The 23,017-nt window shown below is 41.4% G+C and overlaps 1 protein-coding gene across 2 annotated transcripts in view; it reads left to right on the top strand.

The window, feature by feature from the left end:
- GALNT1 (polypeptide N-acetylgalactosaminyltransferase 1) overlaps positions 1-23,017 on the top strand; it is a 71,554-nt gene that overhangs the window by 9,485 nt on the left and 39,052 nt on the right. For both annotated transcript variants that reach the window (XM_081344132.1, XM_081344133.1), the window contains exons 3-4: positions 10,677-10,901; positions 16,029-16,203. In XM_081344132.1, coding sequence (XP_081200258.1) covers positions 10,763-10,901; positions 16,029-16,203 — 314 coding nt within the window. In that variant the 5' untranslated portion in view covers positions 10,677-10,762. The remainder of the gene's footprint in view (positions 1-10,676; positions 10,902-16,028; positions 16,204-23,017) is intronic.

Below are 23,017 nucleotides of genomic sequence, written 5' to 3'. Positions count from 1 at the left end.
ATATTCTGTGCTACTTTATAGATTTCAAAAGGAGGCAAATTCATTTTTTTCCATGCAATCTAACATCTTATACTTTTATTACTGTAGTGGGAGGGTGGTTTCAGTGCCTTGCATCTTATTGATCACCATCAGCAGAATGGCATTAAAAAACAAATTCAAGTTTCTGTTCAAGCAGGCAGCTGTTTAGAAAAGCTCAAGACAGGCTTGAAGTTGTTTTATGTCCTTTCTTGGCAGGAAAAAAAAGATGGAGGCATATTGAAGAAACAACTCTCTGAAACTTAAATAAACATAACTTCAAAGTAATACTTAATATTTATATCCCGTAGAGTGATGACTAATTCATTGATTTCCAGGGAAATCCAGAATGTTTTATCTCTCCCTGGAAATGATATTCTGGTGTGATTCATTGGAATCTGGAAGCAGATTCTGTAAACCAGAAGCAATTAAAAGCACAGCTCCTAAACATGGTTGCTTCAGCTTGAACCACTTTTGGTTGGAGAATATAAATGTGGAAACCTCTGAAGGCCCCTGGATTTTCACAGTTCATGAACAAGTTCAGCGCAAACAGAACGTTTAATCTTGTATATCTCTTCTGCACATTTCCTTGTAAAAGAATTCCTTTAAAATTAATTGTGGAGAGTCCAAATGTGGGGTAATATGCATAGGAAGATACTACTGCATTGATTTATAGGGTAGGCAATGAAGATCTGAAGTAATAGAACTCTGTTATAATTTTTTCACTCTCTTCTGTTAATTTCTAATGTAAAATATACTTTTATTTCTACATTGAGAATTTTTTTTTACTTTTATAAGGAAACAGCAATTTATTGGTATGATAGAATGCAAGTAAAAGATTATTATTATTATTATTATTATTATTATTATTATTATTATTATTATTATTATTATTATTATTATTATTAATTTTATTTGTATACCGCCCTTCTCCCGGAGGACTCAGGGCGGTGAACAGGGCAATACATATTAAAAAACACGATACAAAAATTAAAAACGATTAAACAAATGCCCATGAATAAGTTAAAACACATTAAAAATAGATTAAAACAGATTAATACAACCCAACCCCATCCCATCAGGCCAGGCCAGCTTGTTCAAAAAGGTAGGTTTTGAGATCGCGCCGGAAGGAGCGGAGGTCAGGCGCCATCCGGAGCTTGACCGGAAGATGGTTCCATAAATCTGGCGCGCCCACAGAGAACGCCCTCCCCCTGGGGGCCACCAGTCGACATTCTTTGACTGGTGGCACCCTGAGGAGGCCCTCTCTGTGGGAGTGTACTGGGCGGAGGGAAGTTGAACACTTGTTTATATTGAAGGCAGCTGGAAAGCAAAAAACATGGAAATACAGAAGGCATTAACAGAGGAGACCACAATCCAATTAAACAGACAGAAATAAGAAAAAAAATAGGAATATCTAGTATTTATGCAAAAAGAAAAAGAAACTTTTACCAAAGTGTATGATTGGGACGCGGTGGCTCAGTGGGTTAGGATGCTGAGCTTGTCGATCAGAAGGTCGGCAGTTTGGTGGGTCGAATCCCAAGTGCCGCGTAGCAGAGTGAGTGCCTGTTATTCGTCCCAGCTTCTGCCAACCTAGCAGTTCGAAAGCACGTAAAAATGCAAGTAGAAAAATAGGGACCACTCCGGTGGGAAGGTAACAGCGTTCCATGCGCCTTTGGCATCTAGTCATGCCGGCCACATGACCACGGAGACATCCTCGGACAAGCGCTGGCTCTTCGGCTTTGAAACTGAGATGAGCACCGGCCCCTACAGTCGGAAACGACTAGCACGCATGTGCGGGGGAACCTTTACCTTTACCTTATGATTGTTTTGTAATTAAGTATGCAGGATTTTATTAATTCATTTTTTAAAGAGAAGGTATATCATTTACTTATCTCATTTAATAAATTTGTTTGCCACCCATCTTGTTGGAAGGCATTCTGGACAACTTACAACATCAAAATAAGACCATGAATATATATACAAATCTGTAAAGTCACAATAAAGTCATAATGAAGGGGAGGGGTAAGGAGGGAGGGATAGGGGTGGGGTAGGGGGGTTTGTTAAAGATAAAATGTATGATAAAACTTTTCAATAAAAAAAAGTCATAATGAAATATAAATTATAACTTAAACTAAAAGATGGGGAGGAAAGGAGCAGAATGTATGGGGGGAGGTGGGAACTGCTATTAGTAGATGCACCATCTCCAATATAATACTCCCTCAGTAGGACCCCAAGTCAACTAGCAAAGCTAGGTCTTTTGGCTCTTGTGGAAGTCAGGAAGGTGGGAGCCAATCTCACCTCAGACTGGCAAGATATTGTACAAAGCTTTCGTAGCAGTGACTGCCATTTGCTCTTTGAGCAGGAGTTGTGAGCCCAGGAGAATTGCCAAGTTGTGGACCAGGTCTGGCTGCGATAGTGCTACCCCATCAGAGCAAAGGATGTCAGACTCCCAGATGTTGACGGTTCATGCATCCAAAGTTATTAGGTCTTGGTAGAGTTCAGTTGAAGCCTGTTGTTCCATCCAGGCTCCCACAGCCTTCAGCCATGGTTAGAAGGCAGCTATAGCATTACTTGGGTTACCAGGGCTAGAGATATAAAATTGAATATCATCCATACACAGGTGATACCTCAGTCTAGGAAAGGAGAGAGTACCGAATCATGTGGCTGGATCTCTCACTCCCTGTCACCATCAACTGGTTGTGGAGAAACGAGCTGACCCAGCATAAGACTTGTGTTAGAATAGAATATAGCTGGAAGAAACCTTGGAGGTCTTCTAGTCCAACCCTCCGCTCAAGCAGGAGAACCTATTCCATCTCAGACAAGTGACTGTTCTCTCTTTGATCAGTTTCTTGTCCTGCCCTCTGGTGCTTTAGAGAATAATTTGAGCCCCTTTTCTTCGGAGCAGCCTCTCAAATACTGGAATACTGCTATCATGTCACCCTTCTTTCTTCTTTTCTTTAGACTAGCCAAACCCAAATCCTGCAGCCATTCTTCATATGTTTTAGTCTCCAGGCCTTTGTTCATCTTAATTGCTTTTCTCTGAACCTTTTCCAAGGTCTCAACATCTTTTTTGTTGTATGGTGACCAATTTTTTTTGCAGTATTCCAGGTATGGTTTCACTAGGGTTTTATAAAGCAGTACTAATACTTTTATTTGCTCATCTAAGTTATTGATGAAGATATTGAAGAGTACTGGGCCTAAGACGGAGTCTTGTAGTACCCCAGTGCATACTTCTCTCCATGTGGATGTAGTACCATTGAGAATTACTCGTTGAGTATGGTTTGTCAGCCAGCTACAAATCTATCTGATGGTGATGTTGTCTATTCCACCTTTTTTTAGCTTACCGGGAATAAATTGTGGTTTACTTTTGTCAAGGTAAAAATCACCTTTGTAGAGGGCGAAGGACCGTGCTTCAGAGAATGCATGATGTGCATGCAGGAAGGCAATAAAAACACGACGCATAATCTTACTAAATACCTTTTACTTACAAAAATATAAAAACTAAAATATATAAACTAAATATATATTATAAAAGAGCTAGCTCACTACATCCTAACGTAACAGACAGTAACAGCAAAGTGAATAAAACAATAAAGATAAACACTGGGAACTTTTTCTAGACATGCGCACTAAACAGACTGAAACCATAACATAACTAGTCATATGGGATTCACTATGGTTACCAGATAAGTTATCACAACAGGTGCAGAGAGCAGGGGAAATGTACAGTTAGAAATGAACTTTTCTGACGAACAAAAAACGTGCAGTGACATTCCCCTTCTTTCGTCAGCAAAGTGAAGACTCAAGTAAGGCACATCTTCTCACGCAGATACTCATGCTGGGCTGTAGGAAGTGGTTTGTTCAGCATATCAGCAATTTGATCACGTGTAGGCACATACTGTAATGTCACAAAACCTTGTTTAACCAGTTGCCTTATGTTTTGATATTGGATGTCAATGTGTCTGGACCTTGAACCTGTAAAACGTGTTTCAGAAATATAAACCACAGATTCATTATCTTCCATCACTGTGATCGGTCGAATCGGATGTGTCCAGATATCTGTGATTAAAGCATCAAACCAGGTTAAAGAATTGCATGCATCAGACACACAAGCATACTCAGCTTCTGTAGAGGAACAAGAAACAAAATTCTGTTTACGCACATGCCAGTAAACAGGACATCCATTCAAAAACATCATATAACCTGATGTACTTTTCCGTGACTTCTTATCACTCGCCCAGTCTGAATCTGCAAAACAACATAACTCTGCATAGTCAGTATGTGTTGGTTCCAACAACAACTTCATGTCTTTAGTGTGTTTTAGATACCTCAATAACCTTTTAACACATGTCCAATGAAACTGTTTTGCCTTGCCTACATGTCGTGATAAAAGATTAACACTAAGTGCAATGTCGGGTCTAGTCCAACTACTAATATATAGCAGCGATCCAATGACTGAGCGATATAGTGTTTGATCTTCGAACTCAGGACTTGGTTCATGTGCCAAAATGTGAAAGTCAGTTTGCATGGGTATACTCACAGGCTTAGCGTCCTCCATGTTACAGTGATGTAACAATTGTTCAATCTTCTCTTCTTGTGTGAGACTAAACCCCTTCTGAGTTTTGGCAATTTGAACACCTAAATAAGTGTTAATACATCCTAAACACTTCAATCTGAAAAACTTTTGTAAAGCTTTAGCAAAAACCTCACTCATCTGCTTATTTGGACCAATATAAACAATATCATCGACATAAACAAGAATTATCTCATACCTATTACCGGATCTTTTAGTAAACACGCATTCATCTGTTTCGGACTTAATAAAGCCCATTGAATTTAGTTTGTCAGAAAGACATAAGTACCACATTAAACCAGACTGTTTCAGACCATAAAGACTTTTGTGTAGAAACCAGGTATCCCCTTCTTGCTCTCAGAAACCTGGAGGACCTTTCACGTAGATGTCCTCGTCAAGATCAGCGTGTAGATAAGCCGTTTCAACGTCGAACTGGAAAACCTCTAGGCCAGGGGTCAGCAACCTGAAACAGTGAAAGAGCCACTCGGAACCGGTTCCCTCACAAAAGGAAAAACTGGGAGCCACAAAAAATGTGTGCACATGCACGTACATACGTGTATGCGCAGAACAGAGTTTGACTGAAGAGTGGAGCCAATGCGAGATATGCACCTATCCTGCATATTTGAATTGATTGGTTGAACTTTTTTAGTCCCACTTTGGGAGCCGCAGGAGACGGCTGAAAGAGCCGCATGCGGCTCCGGAGCCACGGGTTGCAGACCTGTGCTCTAGGCCAAGGATAGTTGCAGTGGCTAATGCAATTTTCACGCTTTCAGTCTGCACTGTGGGTGAGTATGTATTTGTATAGTCCTCAGGATAACGTTGAGCGAAACCCTGGGCTACCAGTCTGGCCTTGTACAACGACTCACCATTCGGCTTCTTTTTGATCCTGTAGACCCATCGAGTACCAATAACTTTCTTGTTTGCTGGAGGGCTTGCAGGCGTAAACACTTGAAGTTTCTTTAGACTGTCCATTTCAGCCTGCATCGCCTCAAACCATTTATCTTGTTCTGATTCAGGAAGATGTTTGATCTGTGTGAACTTCTCAGGTGGAAGTGTAACATTACAAATCAAAGGTACAGGTGTTTTTGTTACTTGCCACGAATAACGTTTTGGAGGAATTCCCTTTGTGGACCTCTTGGAACGTCTCGGGCCAACCATCCATTCTTCTTCCGTGTTGTCCTCGTCTTCATCATTGTCGCCAGCAGCAACATCGGCGGCTTGCGAAGACGGAACAGTAGGTTGAGAAGAACTCGTGGAAGGAACATTATCCTGTGAATCTTGATCATCAGGTTGTGTGGCATCAGCAACATCATCTCTAGGAAAATAAACTCCAGGATCATTAGAATGGATCCTGGACCAGTCAGCATCTTCCTCAAAAGTAGCAGATTGTGAAACCACAATAACATGATGAGAGTCAATGTATTTGCTCCATTTTGAATTATCATCAATGCCCATAAATCTCATCCTTTTTGCTGCAGGACCCCCTTTCTTTCTTTGGGCTAAAGGAATATTGACCATAGCATAGGAACCAAAAATATGGAGATGTGAGAGATCAGGCTTATGTCCATACAACATATAATAAGGGGTCTGGTTTATCACACTACTCCAAGTGCGGTTGATGATATGATTAGCATATTTGATAGCTTCACCCCAGTATGGAAGACTGAGGTTAGCATCTTCAAGGAGGCAATGCATCATGGTTTGCAAAACCCCATTTCTGCGTTCTGCCACTCCATTTTCAGCTGGAGTATAAGGAGCAGATGTCTGATGTACTATCCCATTCTCACGCATCCAGTCCTGGAAACGCCGAGACATGAATTCAGCACCACGATCACTCTGGATTCTGGCAATGTTGACCTCGAATTGGGTATAGACAAGACTAGCAAAGTCTTTAAAGATCTGAAAGGTCTCAGATTTTTCTTTCATAGGATATACATATCCATATCTAGAATAATTATCAACGATTGTCAAGAAATATCTTTTACCACCAAGTGTGGGTGCAAAAGGACCAACTATGTCAGTGTGTACCAAATCAAAAATGCGTGTTGACAGGCGTGTAGCGCGTTTTGGAATTGCTGCTGCCTTAGATTTGGCTTTCTTGCAGACAGCACAGTCCAAGAACACCTTACACCCCTTTAGATCCAAACCTCTTGCGAACTCTGGCATCTTCTTCAGAACACGGAAACTGGCATGACCCAATCTTCTATGCCACTTATGGATACACCTGGAATGCAAAGGTTTACCTGTTAGTGAATTCTCAACATTAGCATTTTTATTAGGAACCTCAGGCTTGCTGTGAGCAACCTGTGTCTTATTTGTCCTTTTATTGGCTTTAGGAGCCTTTGGAGTAGCAGCAGGATCTCTCTCTGGGACGTCTCTCTCTGGGCCTGTGCTTTTTGGAACGTGTATACTTGCCTGCTCTTGCTGCTTAGACTTTGGTTTTAAGTAATAAACACCACCAATCAACATGGTTTCAGCAACAATATCTCCGTCTTTGACTATATAACTTGCTTTTTCAAGATGGTGGACCTGAAAATGAGAAAACCTAGACAAATGACTCTGACTAAGCAAATTACTACTGGCAGACAGAACATAGTAAACATTTGGAATGAGAGCACCGAGCTCTTCAATATAAACAGTTCCTTTTCCCATGACCTGAACAGGATGATTGGAAAAAGAGTACAGTTCACGAAGTTCAGGTTCAGGCTCGTGCATCTCTGTGTAAAGCTCTTTTCTGTAGGTAACATGTAATGCTGCTCCACTGTCCAAAGTCCAAAGTAGGCGTCTGTCATGCTCTGGTTGAGGCTGTGGATCGTTGGTCACAACCAATGTGACAAGTGGAGCTTGTGGATCACGCCTGGAACCACGACCACGGCCTTGTCGTCCGCCTCTACCTCTGCCTCCTCTGGAATCTGTTCCTCTGGGCTGGTACGTGCAGCATCTGTCCACGTTTGAAGTTTGCAAAAGAGCACCTGGATGTTCCACAGCACTACTGGCAAAATATACTGTGGACAGATGAAACCAAAATTGAGTTGTTTGGGAAAAACACACAACACTATGTGTGGAGAAAAAAAAGGCACAGCACACCAACATCAAAACCTCATCTCCACTGTAAAACATGGCGGAGGGAGCATCATGGTTTGAGGCTGCTTTGCTGCCTGACCTCAACCCGATTGAAATGCTGTGGCATGACCTTAAGAGAGCGATTCACACCAGACACCCCAAGAATATTGCTACACTGAAACAGTTTTGTGAAGAGGAGTGGTCCAAAATTACTCCAGATCGTTGTGCAGGTCTGATCTGCAACTACAGGAAACGTTTGGTTGAGGTTATTGCTGCCAAAGGAGGGTCAACCAGTTATTAAGTACAAAGGTTCACATACTTTTTCCACCCTGCACTGTGAATGTTTCCATCTTATCTTCAATTAAAACATGACAACAGCTAATGTTTGTGTAGTATTATTTTAAGCAGACTGTGTTTTTCTATTGTTGTGACTTACATGACGTTTAGAGCGCATTTTATGGCCAATTCATGCAAAAAACCACATAATCCCAAAGGGTTCACATACTTTTCCTTGCAACTGTATGTAGTGTTCTCTTACATATAGTGCAACTCCCCCTCATCTTTTTGTAGTTTTGTTTCTTTTGAACAATTTGTATCCATATTCCAGTCATGGGTTTTGTCCCACCAGGTTTCTGTATAATGCCAACTGTATCATACCCTCCCTTGTGTACTATTGCTTCTAGTTTACCCTGTTTGTTCCCCAAGCTTTTAGCATTAGTATATAAGCGTTTAAGATTTTTATGTCTGTCCATGGATATGTTTCCTGGATCTCCTGATTGTTTGATTTTTTTCTTTTTTTCTCATCACTCCCTACCTCTTTTTGCTCTGTTGCTCTTTTGCTTGTTGCTCAGCCCCAGCCCCTATAGCCGGCACAAAAGAATAACATGGTCAGTTATATTAAAGGTTGGTGAGAGGTCAAGGAGAGCAAGGATTTGCCCCATGCTGCTCTTGCCAGAGATTATCCAGAAGTGTGACTAACAATATAAATAAAGTTTTAATTGTTTATAATTAGCTGGTTCTCTTAAGAAAATAAGCTATGATACTATATTATAAAAAAGAAACATAATTTTGGTGTGATAGCAAGATATTATTTATCCCTCACATTCAGAAGAATTTATGCTATTTCTGACCTAACCGATCCATTGTCATCACAACATCCAACTTTGAAGATGCAAGCACACAACTGTAGATATATCAATATTTTACATAGATTAAAACAGGGGTCTTCAAACTTGGCTCTTTTATGACTTGTGGACTTCAATTCCCAGAATTCCTCAGCCAGGCACACTGCTGAGGAATTCTGGAAGTTGAAGTCCACAAGTCATAAAAGGGCCAAGTTTGAAGACCACTGGGTTAAACAGAGGTAGGTGAACAGAGGTCAGTTGAAAACTCTATTATGTGCCCAGGGTAATCTGTAGAATGACAATAGCAGCGTTGTGGCACTGTATTGCAAACTTTTCCCTTTTAAATGGATATTTGGCATTCTAATATACATAGAAAAAGAATAGGACTTGCATTACAACATTGCTTTTGCAGTAGGACCTCCCCCCCTCCCTTTTCTCACTTGGACTCACCACATGGACCTTTAAAAGTTATCAGTTTACTAATTTAGTCCCTGCAAAGCCATTGGTTTCTAGCCTTATGCCTTAATCACTACAGCAAACTAGTTCTCCTTTTTAGCTCAATATTAAGTATGTTAGGATAGCATATACCAGGTGCAAAAAGTCACCATAATGGTAGCCATTGTTTTCTGTTTTTTAATGTTTTTTTAATGTCAAGTAGAACTTGTTCCTCTTCCATGACATCTTTAAACACATTCTTAAAATGAACTTTTAGGTCCATTGTTCAGAAATATCCTTCCGTATGTCCAACATTAAAATATTTTCTGCTTCGTTCTGTAATTGTAAGTTAAATTAGAGTGTTCTGCTTTAATTATGATCTTTAGTTCTTTCTAGTGTTCAAGTTTTTAAAGAAAATTAAAAACAAAATTATTTTCCTATGGGAAGGATTTTTTTAAAATTAATTCAGTATTATTTCAAATTTACTTGGATCCTCAGTGTGTTTGTAATTTTCTAAAATCAAAATACATGTAGTGACATGACCATTTTTCATACTTACAACCATGGCAGCTTCCCCATGGTCATGTGATCAAAATTCAGATGCTTGGCAACTGGCTTGTATTTATGACAGTTGCAGTGTCCTGGGATCATGTTTTTGAGACCTTACTAATTTAACTGGAGTAATTTCCTTAACAACTGTGGCAAGAAGCATCATAAAATGGGGTAAAACTAACTTAACAACTATCTTGCTTAGCAACAAATTTGGGGCTAAATTGTAGTTGTAAATCAAGGTTTACCTCTATTGATTTTTGCTGTTTGTTTAAAAACCTTTTTTTAGTTCTTAAAATTGTAGTTAAACCTTATTTTGCTAAGAATTAATGGAAACTCATCCATTGCTTTAAACCTGCCCATGCAGTTACAAGCAATTTCCAAAAATAATTAGAAAATGACATTTTGCAATCTTAGTGTCCTTTCAAAGGTGCTGACCATGATTTGAGCAAAATGGCTATTCTCTTCTCTCCCAGAACTCTATATCCACTGGAGACTACTATCTTGTAATCTCCAGGAGAAGCTGTCTGGAGCACATGTGAATGCTCTGAAGCTGTCTCCTTATCCAGAGAGAAATTAATGAAGAACTGGTCCACTGAAGTCTTCAGCTCTGGTTTTCACAGAGCCATCTTTAGTCCATAATTTCTTACCTGGAAGTCCAAAATCACATTTTAATTACTGACTTTCACAATGAAATTACAGTTGTTTTACTATGAGTAGTAAAACTATGAGAATGGCCTTATACTGATTTAAGTTTCACATTCATAGTAAAACTGGAGTGCCTATACTTCAAGCACTTTCCATTTTCAGAGGAGTTTTGTAATATGTAAAAATTGGATATCTTTTAATTTGTCTTATGTTTTGAGCAGAATGCTTTATTATTCCAATCATTTAATATTTTCCTCCTTTTTCCATAGATGTAGAATATGATGGCTGATGTGTGAGCCAAGAAGTGCTATGAAAACAAATATAAAAATAAGTATATATTAAAGTTAAAAGTGTCATGAGGAAATTTGCATATTGCAAGGTGGTCCTTGCCACTTCATTGGTTTGGGTCCTTGTGGATATGTTTATGTTACTTTACTTCAGTGAATGCAATAAATGTGATGAAAAAAAAGAGCGGGGACTTCCACCAGGAGATGGTAAGTATTATCTTAGTTAGAGTTTTCAGGGTCCAGAGTTGGGGGGAAAAATGACACTGATTCAGAATTATTATAAAATATTACTGTAAGATGATTGAACTACTAAGAGAAAAGCATGTTTGCTTTCTTTAAAAGTCATCTAGACCAGAGTAATTGTGAGGTAGATCTCCTCCAACCATATTGTATCATAAACTGAATTCCATTCTTTTTCAAAAGTAATTCAGCATGAATGGCTGCAGCTTTGTTTGTATCCTGCCTTTATTACTTTGAAAGTAGCGCAAGTTGGCAAACATACCTAAATACTACTCCTATTTTCCCCACAACAATAACCTGTGAAGTGAATTGGACTGAGAAAGAATGACTGATCCAAGATAACCCATCAGGGGTAGGCACCAGGACCCGTTTCCCACCGAAAAGAAAACACTGGGAGCCGCAAAACCCTTTTGACATCTAAAATGAAGATAACACTGCATATATTGTTTTTTAACTTTATGCTATGTATAAAAAAACTATAGTGTGCTGCATTTATAAAATCAATGAACTGCTACAAAGAAAACAAATTTTTATTTCTGCATGCAACAAAAGCATTTTGAACTACAAAAAAAAAGATGCTGGGTCGAAGGTTACTTTCAAATAAAATACTCAAATGTCTGTTTGAGTCCTCGTATTTATGAAATAAAAAGCCAGTGCAAACTATAAAACTACAAACAGAAAAAAAATGCAGGGGGGGAAAGAAAAGGACAGGAGAAAGAGGGAAAAAAACCTTTCTCCTTCATCCCAACAGGTAAAAACAATTTTAGTAGCTTATCTACCATCTTTAAATACAGCATAATTATCCCCATACCTCACCTCTTAATTAAAAAAAAGCATCAAAATATTTCATTAAACGTTTTTTACTAAAAGTCCAGTAAGGACAACCACATATATTCATCTCTCTCTCTCTCTCTCTCTCTCTCTCTCTCTCTCTCTCTCTCTCTCTCTCTCTCTCTCTCTCTCTCTCTCCCTCCCTCCCTCCCTCCCTCCCTCTCCCTCCCTCTCCCTCTCTCTCCCTCTCTCTCTTTCTGCCCTTGGTCTGCCAGTCCTCTTCTCCCACTCAGTGTGTTTGTGTGTTGTGTGTATGTGTGTGAGAGACAGACAGATAGACACTTGCGCTTCCCTTCTTTCTCTCTCTCCCTCACTGTTCTGGACAAGGTGACACACATTGGGCTGGCTCTCCTGCCCTTGAGAGCTGCTGCTTTTTGCTGCTTCCTGTGGAGACGCAGCAATAAGGAGCACCGCCCAATAAGCTTGTCAGCTTTTCGGAGGACAGCGTGAGTTTTACACACACACAAACACACACACAGACACACACACACAGAGAGAGAGAGAGAGAGAGAGAGAAAGCGCAAGTGCCTCTCGTGTCTCTCTCTCTGCAAACTGGGAGCCACAGGAGAAGACTGAAAGAGCCGCATGTGGCTCCAGAGCTGCGGGTTGCCGACCCGTGGACTAGATCAAAGTCTCCTGCTTTTAGCTTGGTGCCTTAACTACTACAGGTGAAACTTGAAAAATTAGAATATCGTGCAAAAGTTCATTTATTTCAGTAATGCAACTTAAAAGGGGAAACTAATGTATGAGATAGACTCATTACATGCAAAGCAAGATAGTTCAAGCTGTGATTTGTCATAATTGTGATGATTATGGCCTACAGCTCATGAAAACCCCAAATCCACAATCTCAGAAAATTAGAATATTACATGCAATCAATAAAACAAGGAGTGTACATAGAACAATATCGGACCTCTGAAAAGTATAAGCATGCATATGTACTCAGTACTTGGTTTGGGCCCCTTTTGCAGCAATTACTGCCTCAATGCGGTGTGGCATGGAAGCTATCAGCCTGTGGCACTGCTGAGGTGTTATGGAAGACCAGGATGCTTCAATAGCAGCCTTCAGCTCTTCTGCATTGTTCGGTCTCATGTCTCATCTTTCTCTTGGCAATGCCCCATAGATTCTCTATGGGGTTCATGTCAGGTGAGTTTGCTGGCGAATCAAGCACAGTAATCCCACAGTCGTTGAACCAGGTTTTGGTGCTTTTGGCAGTGTGGGTAGATGCCAAGTACTGCTGGAAAATGAAGTCAGCATCCCCATAAAGCTCGTCTGCGGAAGGAAGCATGAAGTGCTCCAAAATCTCCTGGTAGATGGCTGTGTTGACCCTGGACTTAATGAAGCACAGTGGACCAACACCAGCAGATGACATGGCTCCCCAAATAAACACAGACTGTGGAAACTTCACACTGGACTTCAAGCATCTTGCAGTGTTTTGCCTCTCCATTCTTCCTCCAGACTCTGGGTCCTTGGTTTCCAAATGAGATGCAAAAGTTGCTCACATCAGAAAAGAGGACTTTGGACCACTGAGCAACAGACCAGGTCTGTTTTTATTTAGCCCAGGTAAGATGCTTCTGACATTGTTTGTTGTTCAGGAGCGGAAGCCCATATCCAGGATCCATCTGTGTGTGGGGGCTCTTGATGCACTGACTCCAGCCTCAGTCCACTCCTTATGAAAGTCCCCAACACTTTTGAATGGCCTTTTCCTGACAATCCTCTCCAGGCTGCGGTCATCCCTGCTGCTTGTGCACCTTTTTCTTCCACACTTTTCCCTTCCACATAGCTTTCTATTAATGTGCTTTGATACAGCACTTTGGGAACATCCAACTTCTTTTGCAATTACCTTCTGAGGCTTTCCCTCCTTATGGAGGGTGTCCATGATGGTTTTCTGCACAACTGTCAGGTCAGCAGTCTTCCCCATGATTTTGATTCCTACTGAACCAGACTGAGAGACCATTTAAAGGCTCAGGAACCCTTTGCAGGTGTTATGGCTTAATTAGCTGATTAGAGTGGGACACTTTGAGCCTAGAATATTGCACCTTTTCACAATATTCTAATTTTCTAAGATTGTGGATTTGGGGTTTTCATGAGCTGTAAGCCATAGTCATTACAATTATGACAAATCACGGCTTGAACTATCTTGCTTTGCATGTAATGAGTCTATCTCATATATTAGTTACCCCTTTTAAGTTGCATTACTGAAATAAATGAACTTTTGCACGATATTCTAATTTTTCGAGTTTCACCTGTAGACCAAACTGACTTTCTGAAGAAATGAAAAGAAAATGAAAAATAGTCTTGGATATATAATTGGTTGCAAAGCTGTCAGAGACTGTTTTGTTGCAATGGATATGTTACGCCTTGGAGGTACTTGAGGAAGAAGAAGGGGAAAAGGCAAAATAAGCTTTGCAGAGGCAAGTTGATTTTGAATTTGAGCTTTCAACTGAAGCAAAGATGGAAATTTAAACAGTGTTCACTATTGAGATTTGTGTGATACTGGCTTCTTGCCATGAAGTTTTTACTTGTGGATAGTGAAGTGGGAAGTCAAATGAGAATAAAGCAATTTCTTCTTTCCCTCCTGTCCTCAGTAATAGTGGATAATTACATGTAATCCTCAACTTATGACAACAATTGGAACTGAAATCATGGTAGTTGAATGAAGCAATTTTTGAGTGAGCCACATGATTGCTTTACCAAACAACTGAACTCCTACTTGTGGTTGTTAAGTGATTATTCAGGCTGTTAAGTGACAGAGTCTCAGGTAAGAGGGTGAAGTAGAGGAGACCCTGGAAGGTTCTGCTCAAGAGCTGAAAATCCTCCCTTTTAAAATCCAGATACTCATTTGCAGCCTACTCTGCAACTTCCAAGGCCTCTTCAGCCCTTCTGAAGCTTGATTTAGACTCATCTGCAGCAGAGTAGGCTTCAGTGTGTACCTATGCTGTGTAGAGGTTGATGGGTGAGCATAGGTTGCAGACAGTTGCAGACAGACTGATGTGCACACCTTCAAATCTTGACTACTCATTGTGTGGAGGTACTCATTCTGCATACTGGTAGGTTGATCCTACTTTCTGTTGGGAGGCTTTGAGTACCCCTAGTAACCCATTAACATTTGCAGAAGTATAAATGCAGTAGTTTGCAACCGTCTCCAATAACAGATGCATACTTTCCCTGATGTGCAGTGACACAAAAACCTAATCATGGCTTAAGGCACTCCACACTTTTTACTTTACCACGCTGACTCTCCACTCTCTGCTTGGATTTTGGCTCCCTGTTGTCTATGGGTACTGACTGAAAGAAAAGCATAACTCTATGCATGGAAAAGAATTATTTCAGTAGGGTGTGGAAACAAAGTTGAATTTTTCAGAGTTTGAAAAACTGAAAACCCGTCTTCAAGCAACTAGTTTAGCCAACCCCCAGAAATGAGAGAGAGTCCTCTTGGCAGCTAGTGCAATGTTTAATGAAAAAGATCAGAACTGCAGTATTTCCAAGTCAGTCATAATTCTGGAGGGCTGTTGAATGAAAAGTCATAAGTTGTGGACTACGTACCTGTATAAGCATTGAGAAGCTAAAATGTTTACTGGAGGCTATTGTGATTTAATTTTAATTTTGTTATTGTCTATCCTTTATCCTCAAAAAGAGATCTAACTGCTTGCCAACATTTTTATAAGCCATGATAGAGAAATGGGTATCTGGGAAGTTCTGTCACAATTTTTGATATAATGAAGAACAACTTCAGTGCAAACATGACATCTTTGAAGTGATTGCTTTCTGCATTGCAGCTGCTTTAGACTTTGAGGTTACCAGCCTCAGCCAGTTTTGGGTAATCTTCTGTACAAGTCAGTTCATTCTGCAGCATTAACTATAGCAAGTCATACCTTTGGGACAACTCTGAAAAAATTGTGAGTGATTAGAACAAAAAATACAATCTAGCCCTAGAGCATATTTTTCATCAAATATATTCAGCTTAGAATATTCTGAAATGGCATTCTGGTCAGTTTTATGATCCAATGTATATATGTAATGAACAGGTATGAGAGAACCACATTTATAGATATGTAGCCACTATGTATGGCTCCTATGAATTAATGTTTGCATTTTCCTCCAAAATACTTTTATCCAGTTTCAAGATTTATTTCACATAGTTTTCTTAACCTCAGTGCTGCATAATTCTCCAATATGTATTAAGGTTATAGCACTGCAGTATATTAAGTACAGATATTGTGGTCCTTTTTAATTGTTTAGTTATGATAATGTTTTTATTAGTTCCAGAATTGGTGCAAAAACCTCATGAAGGTCCAGGAGAAATGGGGAAGCCTGTTGCCATTGCTAAAGAAGACCAAGAGAAAATGAAGGAAATGTTTAAAATCAATCAGTTTAATTTAATGGCCAGCGAAATTATTGCACTCAACAGATCTTTACCTGATGTTAGGCTGGAAGGGTAAGTGTATTTATTGTTCACAGAGTCCCTCTGTGTGTGAGATGGACGTTTTCAAAATAAAAATTTTGAATTTTTATTTGGAATGAATGTGCATCAGATGGAACATTGGAGTACACTAAAGGGCACAGTTTTCTTTTTTCCCTGGGAAATGAAGCAACCTAAAGATACTTCTCTCATCCCTAGTTAGAATAAAAGAATAAAAAGACATTTCTATCTCCTTAGCATAGCTCAGTGTCCAACAGCAGCATCCTAGAGACCATCATTTCTCCACTACAAGACAGTGGTCTTCCCAGGCACTAATAACGAACATATTTCATAAGTAAAGTTCAAGTTTTGTGAAGCTGCCTAGTACTTATCACCAGATATATATCATAACTGGTGTCAGGACCCACCTCAATCCACATCTTAGGAAATAAGAACTCTTGGATGCAAGTTTAGTCCAAAAGGAAAATGTTTACTAGGATGGAATCGATTGTGGGAATACAAGACGGAATCTGAGAAAAGTTACATTTCAATCCTATATAAACCATTCCCATTCCAGCCCCTCCCCTCATCCATTTGGTCAGGCTGTCGTCAGTTGCTAGGTGTCAGGTCCTTCCATGGGAAAGGGAACTCTCCTTGGTTTTATGGTTATTGCTTTCCTTTTCAGTTGTAAATGAAGATACAATCCAGACCTGTCTGTCCCCCCTCCCTTCCCCATTAAAACATCCCCTGTTGTTTGAAAATGGCTTTAGTAACCATCCTCTCCCCCCCCCCTCGGAGAGATGGCAGAATCCCCAGAAATAGCACATTGTTCTACCTATACAATTATGAAATGTGATATAAATGGATTCTGACATTCGGCTCTCCTTTCAGAAAAAAGATGAGTCCATCTGTGGGGAAAGAAAACATATAAATGTTAGCCTGGTTTGTTTGGATATTCTGTATGAAACCTCTTAAGCAACTTAGGTGCTTTAACATGGAGTTTGTTAACCCACTCATTTTCTGAGGAGGGGAGGTGTTTCCATGCCACTAAATATTGTATCGTTCCATGGTGTTTTCTGGAATCTAAGATTTCTTTCACTTCAAAATGTTGTTCTCCTTCCACCATGATGGGGGGTGGTGGTGGTGGGATTTTTTCTCGTAGTGGTGATTGTTGTTCTCTCTTTAATAGACTGCAGTGGAAGGTTGGGTGTATTCGTCTAAGATTTTTGGGTAGTTCTAATTCAACTGTTACTGGGTTTATGATTCTTTTAATTGGAAAAGGTCCAATATATTTTGGTCCTAGTTTTTTACAGGGTTGGAGTGATTTCAGGTATTTTGTGGATAAATATACCATCTCTCCTACCCTAAATGGTGTGGGATCGGTTCTTTTTTTGTCTGCCTGTGTCTTGTATGCTTTTCTGGCATCTTCCAATGCTTTCCTAACGATTGGCCATGTATTTTGTAATTGAGCAATCCATTCCTTCAGATCAGGGATAACCGGTTCTTTTGGGGTTAGTTCTGGTATTGGGTTGAAACTCTGGCCTGTAGCTACTTGAAAAGGAGTGTAACCTGTGCTTGAGTGGACTGCATTATTATATGCTACTTCTGCAAAAGGCAGTAGGTCCGTCCAGTCGGACTGCTGAAAATTAATATAGCATCTCAGATATTGTTCAAGTATATTATTAAGTCTTTCAGAAGCTCCGTCTGTCTGAGGATGGTGACTAGATGACAGTCCTTGGGTGGTTCCTAAGAGGGATAAAAATTCTTTCCAAAATGCCGACGTAAATTGCACCCCTCTGTCAGATATGATGCGTTGTGGTACCCCGTGCAATCTGTAAATATGCTGTACAAAAAGTTTTGCTAATGCTTTTGCAGTCGGGATTTTTTTGGCAAGGTATGAAATGTACTTGCTTAGAGAACAGATCTGTGACAGTCCAGACTACAGTGTTTCCATTACTTTCTGGCAGTTCTACGATAAAATCCATGGCTATTTCTTTCCATGGGGCTGAGGGGTTTGCCACCGGTTGTAACAGACCTGGCGGTTTCCCTTGCAGTCTTTTGGCCATCGCGCAAATTTGACAGCTACCCACATAGCTTTCTATGTCCTTTTTCATAGATGGCCACCAAAATTGCCTTTTAGTTAAGTGTAAGGTTTTTACAAAGCCAAAGTGTCCTGCTGATTTTGTATCATGGCACAGTTGCATGAAATTGATTCTCTGTGTGGCAGGTATATATAGCTTCTCCCCCACCCACGGCAGTCCATCTTTAATTGTGCACACATGTTTATTTTTCTGGAACCATTCATCACTTTCCAAAGATTTCCTGAATTCTATTCCAGTTTGGCTATCTACCTTCGGCTTCATTTTTTCTTGTGCCCTGGTGGTGACTGGTGCTGCCAGTTGTTGTTCCGGTACAAGTGGTTTAAAGTCAGTAACTCTTGTGCTGTTATATTGGGGCATGCGGGATAATGCATCTGCCAGGAAGTTCTTTCCCCCCGGTAAGTGTTTGAGAGTGAAATTGAATCGGTGAAAATGTTGGGACCAGCGGGCTTGCTTAGGAGTGAGCTTCCTGGGCGTTTTTAGTGCTTCCAAATTTTTGTGGTCTGTCCAGACCTGGAAAGGTATTTTATTTCCTTCTAAAAATTGGTGCCATGTTAGTAATGCCCACCTCAACGAGAATGCCTCTTTTTCCCATATTGGCCAGCGTTGTTCTGTTTCTGTGAGTTTTCTGGATGTGTATGCGCATGGTTGCAATGTCTCCCCATCATTTTCTTGTAATAGTACGGCTCCTACCGCTACATCACTCGCATCTGCCTGTATTACAAAAGGTTTGTCGGGATCTGGGTGTTTTAGGACAGGTTCAGCAGAAAAAAGTCTCTTTAGCCTCTCAAATGCTGCTTGACATTCCATTGACCATTTCAGAGGCTGGCTGGGTTTCACGGGTGACCCCCCCTTCGTTTTCAACAAATTTGTGAGGGGCATGGCTATTTGGCCAAATGCGGGGATGAATTGGCGGTAGAAGTTTGCAAACCCCAGGAAACTTTGCAATTGCTTCCGTGTGCGGGGGGGTGCCCACTCTAGTACTGCCCTGACCTTCTCAGGGTCCATTTCGATGCCCTCTGGAGATATGCGATATCCCAGGTAGTCGATTTTTTCCTGATGGAATTCACACTTCGATAATTTAGCATATAAGTGGGCAGCTCGCAACTTCTTTAGGACTGCTCTGACTAGTTTGATATGTTCCTCTTTGGTTTCTGTGAAGATAAGGATGTCATCGAGGTAAACCAGGACCCCCTTATATAGGTGCTCTCTCAGCACGTCATTAATTAATTGCATAAAGACTGCGGGGGCCCCTTGCAGTCCGAATGGCAATACTTTGAATTGATAGCACCCCATTGGGCAGTTGAATGCAGTCTTCCATTCGTCTCCTTCCTTAATCCTAATACGGTAGTATGCTTCCCTCAGGTCTAGTTTGGTAAAAATCTTTCCTTTCGATAGGTGGGATAACATATCCTTCATTAGGGGAAGGGGGTACAGATTACATTCACTAATTGTGTTCAAATTTCTATAGTCCACAACCAAACGAAAGGACCCATCCTTCTTCTCCCTGAACAGAACCGGGGCGGCCACTTTGGGTTTGGCAGGCTCAATAAATCCTCTTTCTAAGTTTTTCTTTATGAATCTCTCCATTTCTGCCATTTCCCTTGGGCTCATGGCATACATCCTGGGTTTTGGGAGTTTTGCCCCAGGTTTGAATTCTATGGTGCAGTCTGTGGGGCGGTGGGGGGGAAGCTCATCTGCTCTTTCCTCACTGAAAACCTCAGCCAGGTCCCTGTATTCCTCCGGTATCTCTGGTAATCCCTTCTTTTTCCCCACTGCTGCTGTCTCCTCCCTCTGGGTTGGGGGGGTGCTTTTGGGGTCTAAGTTCTTCTGCCCCCCCTTTGGGAAATTGAGTTCTGCTGTCCTCCAGTTTATCCCGGGGTTCCATTTCTTCAGCCATTCCAGTCCTAGGATCATTGGGCATTCCATGCCTGGGGCCACTATAAACGTTATGTCCTCCTCATGGGGCCCCAGTGATAGGTGGATTGGTAAAGTGGCTAGGGTGGCTGGTCCTCCCCCTGCTATTGTCCCATCTAATTGACTAAAAGAGATTGGTTGTTTTAGCCTCCTCACTGGGATGCTCAATCTCTCCACCAGCGTTGGGCTGATAAGGCAGCGGATGCACCCAGAGTCTATCAGAGCTTTTATTTTGGCTGCTTCAGGCATAGGGGAAACTAATATAGTCACTGTCTTAAGTATGGGTGGAAGGGGTCCACTTACCAATGGTTCTCCCTCTGAGCTGTCTTCCGAGTTGTCCACTGTCCCTGCGGTGCAGGCCGGAGTCCAGTCCCAGTTCCTGGCAGGAATTGTGGACTCTACAGCCTCTGTCCCCTTCATGGAAGATTCTTTTGTGTTGCCTTGGGGCTTCCCCGGCTTCTTGGAGGATGATGCCTCTGGTTTTCGTGGGGGGGCTTTTGAACGACATTCTGCAGCACGGTGGCCCTCTCTCCCGCAGTTGAAGCAACTTGTTGATTTTTTGGCTGTGGCTGGTGGTTTTTCCCCCTCGCGTGTTTGCTTGGGTGGCAGGCGGCCCCATGGTTTTCCTCTGCGGTGTCTCTTCAGTAGGTCTATTTCCACTTCCTCCGCCAGGATGTACCAGTCGTCGAGGTGGGGTGGGTCTCCTCGAGGCAGGCAAGCATCATACAGGTCGTAGTTCAGACCGTCTTTGAAGTGGCTAAGGAGGATGTCTTCTGGCCAGTTCAGCTTGCTGGCAATGGCTCGGAATTCTTGGGTATAATCAGCCACTGCTCGCCTGCCCTGCCTCACCGTTTTGATTCTCTCCCGGGCCTTACGGTCAGCCAAAGGATCCTCGAACCGTCGCCTCAAAGATGACATGAATCGGTTGAAGTCGTTGAGTTCTGGGGCGTTGGAGTCATGCAAGTTCACCACCCAGTCTGCAGCCGTCCCGTCCAGGGCAGATTGCACAATTCGGATGCGTGTTTTGTCACTGGGGATGTCCCGTCCGTACTCTTCCATGTAGCTGAGGACTTGGGTTAGGAAAAATCCCAGTCGTGATGGCTCCCCCTTGAATTTGACTTCCAGGGGCGGGAGTCTTTGGCTGGAGCGTTGTCTGCGCCGTGGCCGGTATCGCTCCTCATCCTGGTCCCCATCTGTGGTTCTGGGGGGGGGTACTGCTGAGGCAGCAATTCCTGTTCCATTGGATGGCCCCGGGGTTTCAGGTGTTGGATCCCTTCCGTTACCTTTCCAGTTGCGTCCCCAGGCGCTGCCTCGGTTGCGATTTTCAGCTCTCTCCTCCCTCAGTGAACTCAGGGTTGCTTTCATCAGATCAATGGCCTTTTCCAGGATCCGCTCCTCCTCGCTGGCGTGCAGGGAACTCTCCATCTCTTGCCTCCATTCCGGTTGGTGGTTACTATGCCTCAGGGTCATTTCTCCCGAAGCCTTTTCCCACTCACTTTTCCTTCCAACGCCCATCGACCACCGGGGTTTTCGGTCGTACTGCTCCACCGCTTCTTCCCCGGGGGAATATGCTGCTTCAGCTTCCCATTGTCTCTGGGATTCCATTTGGGGGGAAGACTCCCCCTCCATGGGGCTTCCCTCCTCTCTTGCTTCGTCGCCAGACATTTTATTTGTTGCAAAGTCCCCCGGTAAGGTTTTCCCTTCCAGGTTGACTCTTAAAGCAGATTCCGTCTACTGTCAGGACCCACCTCAATCCACATCTTAGGAAATAAGAACTCTTGGATGCAAGTTTAGTCCAAAAGGAAAATGTTTACTAGGATGGAATCGATTGTGGGAATACAAGACGGAATCTGAGAAAAGTTACATTTCAATCCTATATAAACCATTCCCATTCCAGCCCCTCCCCTCATCCATTTGGTCAGGCTGTCGTCAGTTGCTAGGTGTCAGGTCCTTCCATGGGAAAGGGAACTCTCCTTGGTTTTATGGTTATTGCTTTCCTTTTCAGTTGTAAATGAAGATACAATCCAGACCTGTCTGTCCCCCCTCCCTTCCCCAGTAAAACATCCCCTGTTGTTTGAAAATCACTTTAGTAACCATCCTCTCCCCCCCCCCCTCGGAGAGATGGCAGAATCCCCAGAAATACTGGCTTGTTTGTTGTCCCAAATCAGAGCAGGAGAAATCATTGACATTTGATTGCCACCAGGGCTATATAGTAAGAAAGTTGATAAAACTGGCAGAAAAGTTCTTACAAGCAACTATTTTCTTCATGATATTCCACATCATAACTCTATATTGTATAGTTCCTTGGTAATCCAATTATTTCGTTATCTCTTATTAAATGAAATAATGTCTTTATGTGAAAATGTATTAAATGAATAGACAATCCCAGGACTCTTTGGGAAGATTTAATTTTGTTTTTTAAATTACTTTTATGGTACATTTATAATGAATTTGGATCTCTTTCCAAATATAAAAAATAGTTCAAAAGGGACTGCATTTTCTCTGTGACCAATGTACAGATCACTACAATTAGCATACGAAAAGCAAAGCTGCTGCCAACTGCATCAGTTTTAGATCCTTGGCTTGATTGAGAAATGAAAATTGCTTTTTTCATTCAACAAGGGTTATTTTTATTTGATCAATGGTTTAAAACTATTTGAAGATTTTATTTAAGCCTCTAAATAGGTGAATATTTAGCAATGTTAGGCTAGATATTTAATATTGAATAGAGAATTGTTACACAGAATGAGAAAATCTTTATAATATATAAATGCATATAGTCAATTTATCACTTCTTGGAATCTATGGAGATTTAATACTAGTAAGTCTTTTTT

This window comes from Vipera berus, assembly GCF_964194415.1.
Source record: "Vipera berus genome assembly, chromosome: Z".
NCBI lineage: Eukaryota > Metazoa > Chordata > Lepidosauria > Squamata > Viperidae > Vipera > Vipera berus.
The sequence above is the reverse complement of the archived record's forward strand: the minus strand, read 5'-3'. Positions and strand labels throughout refer to the sequence as shown.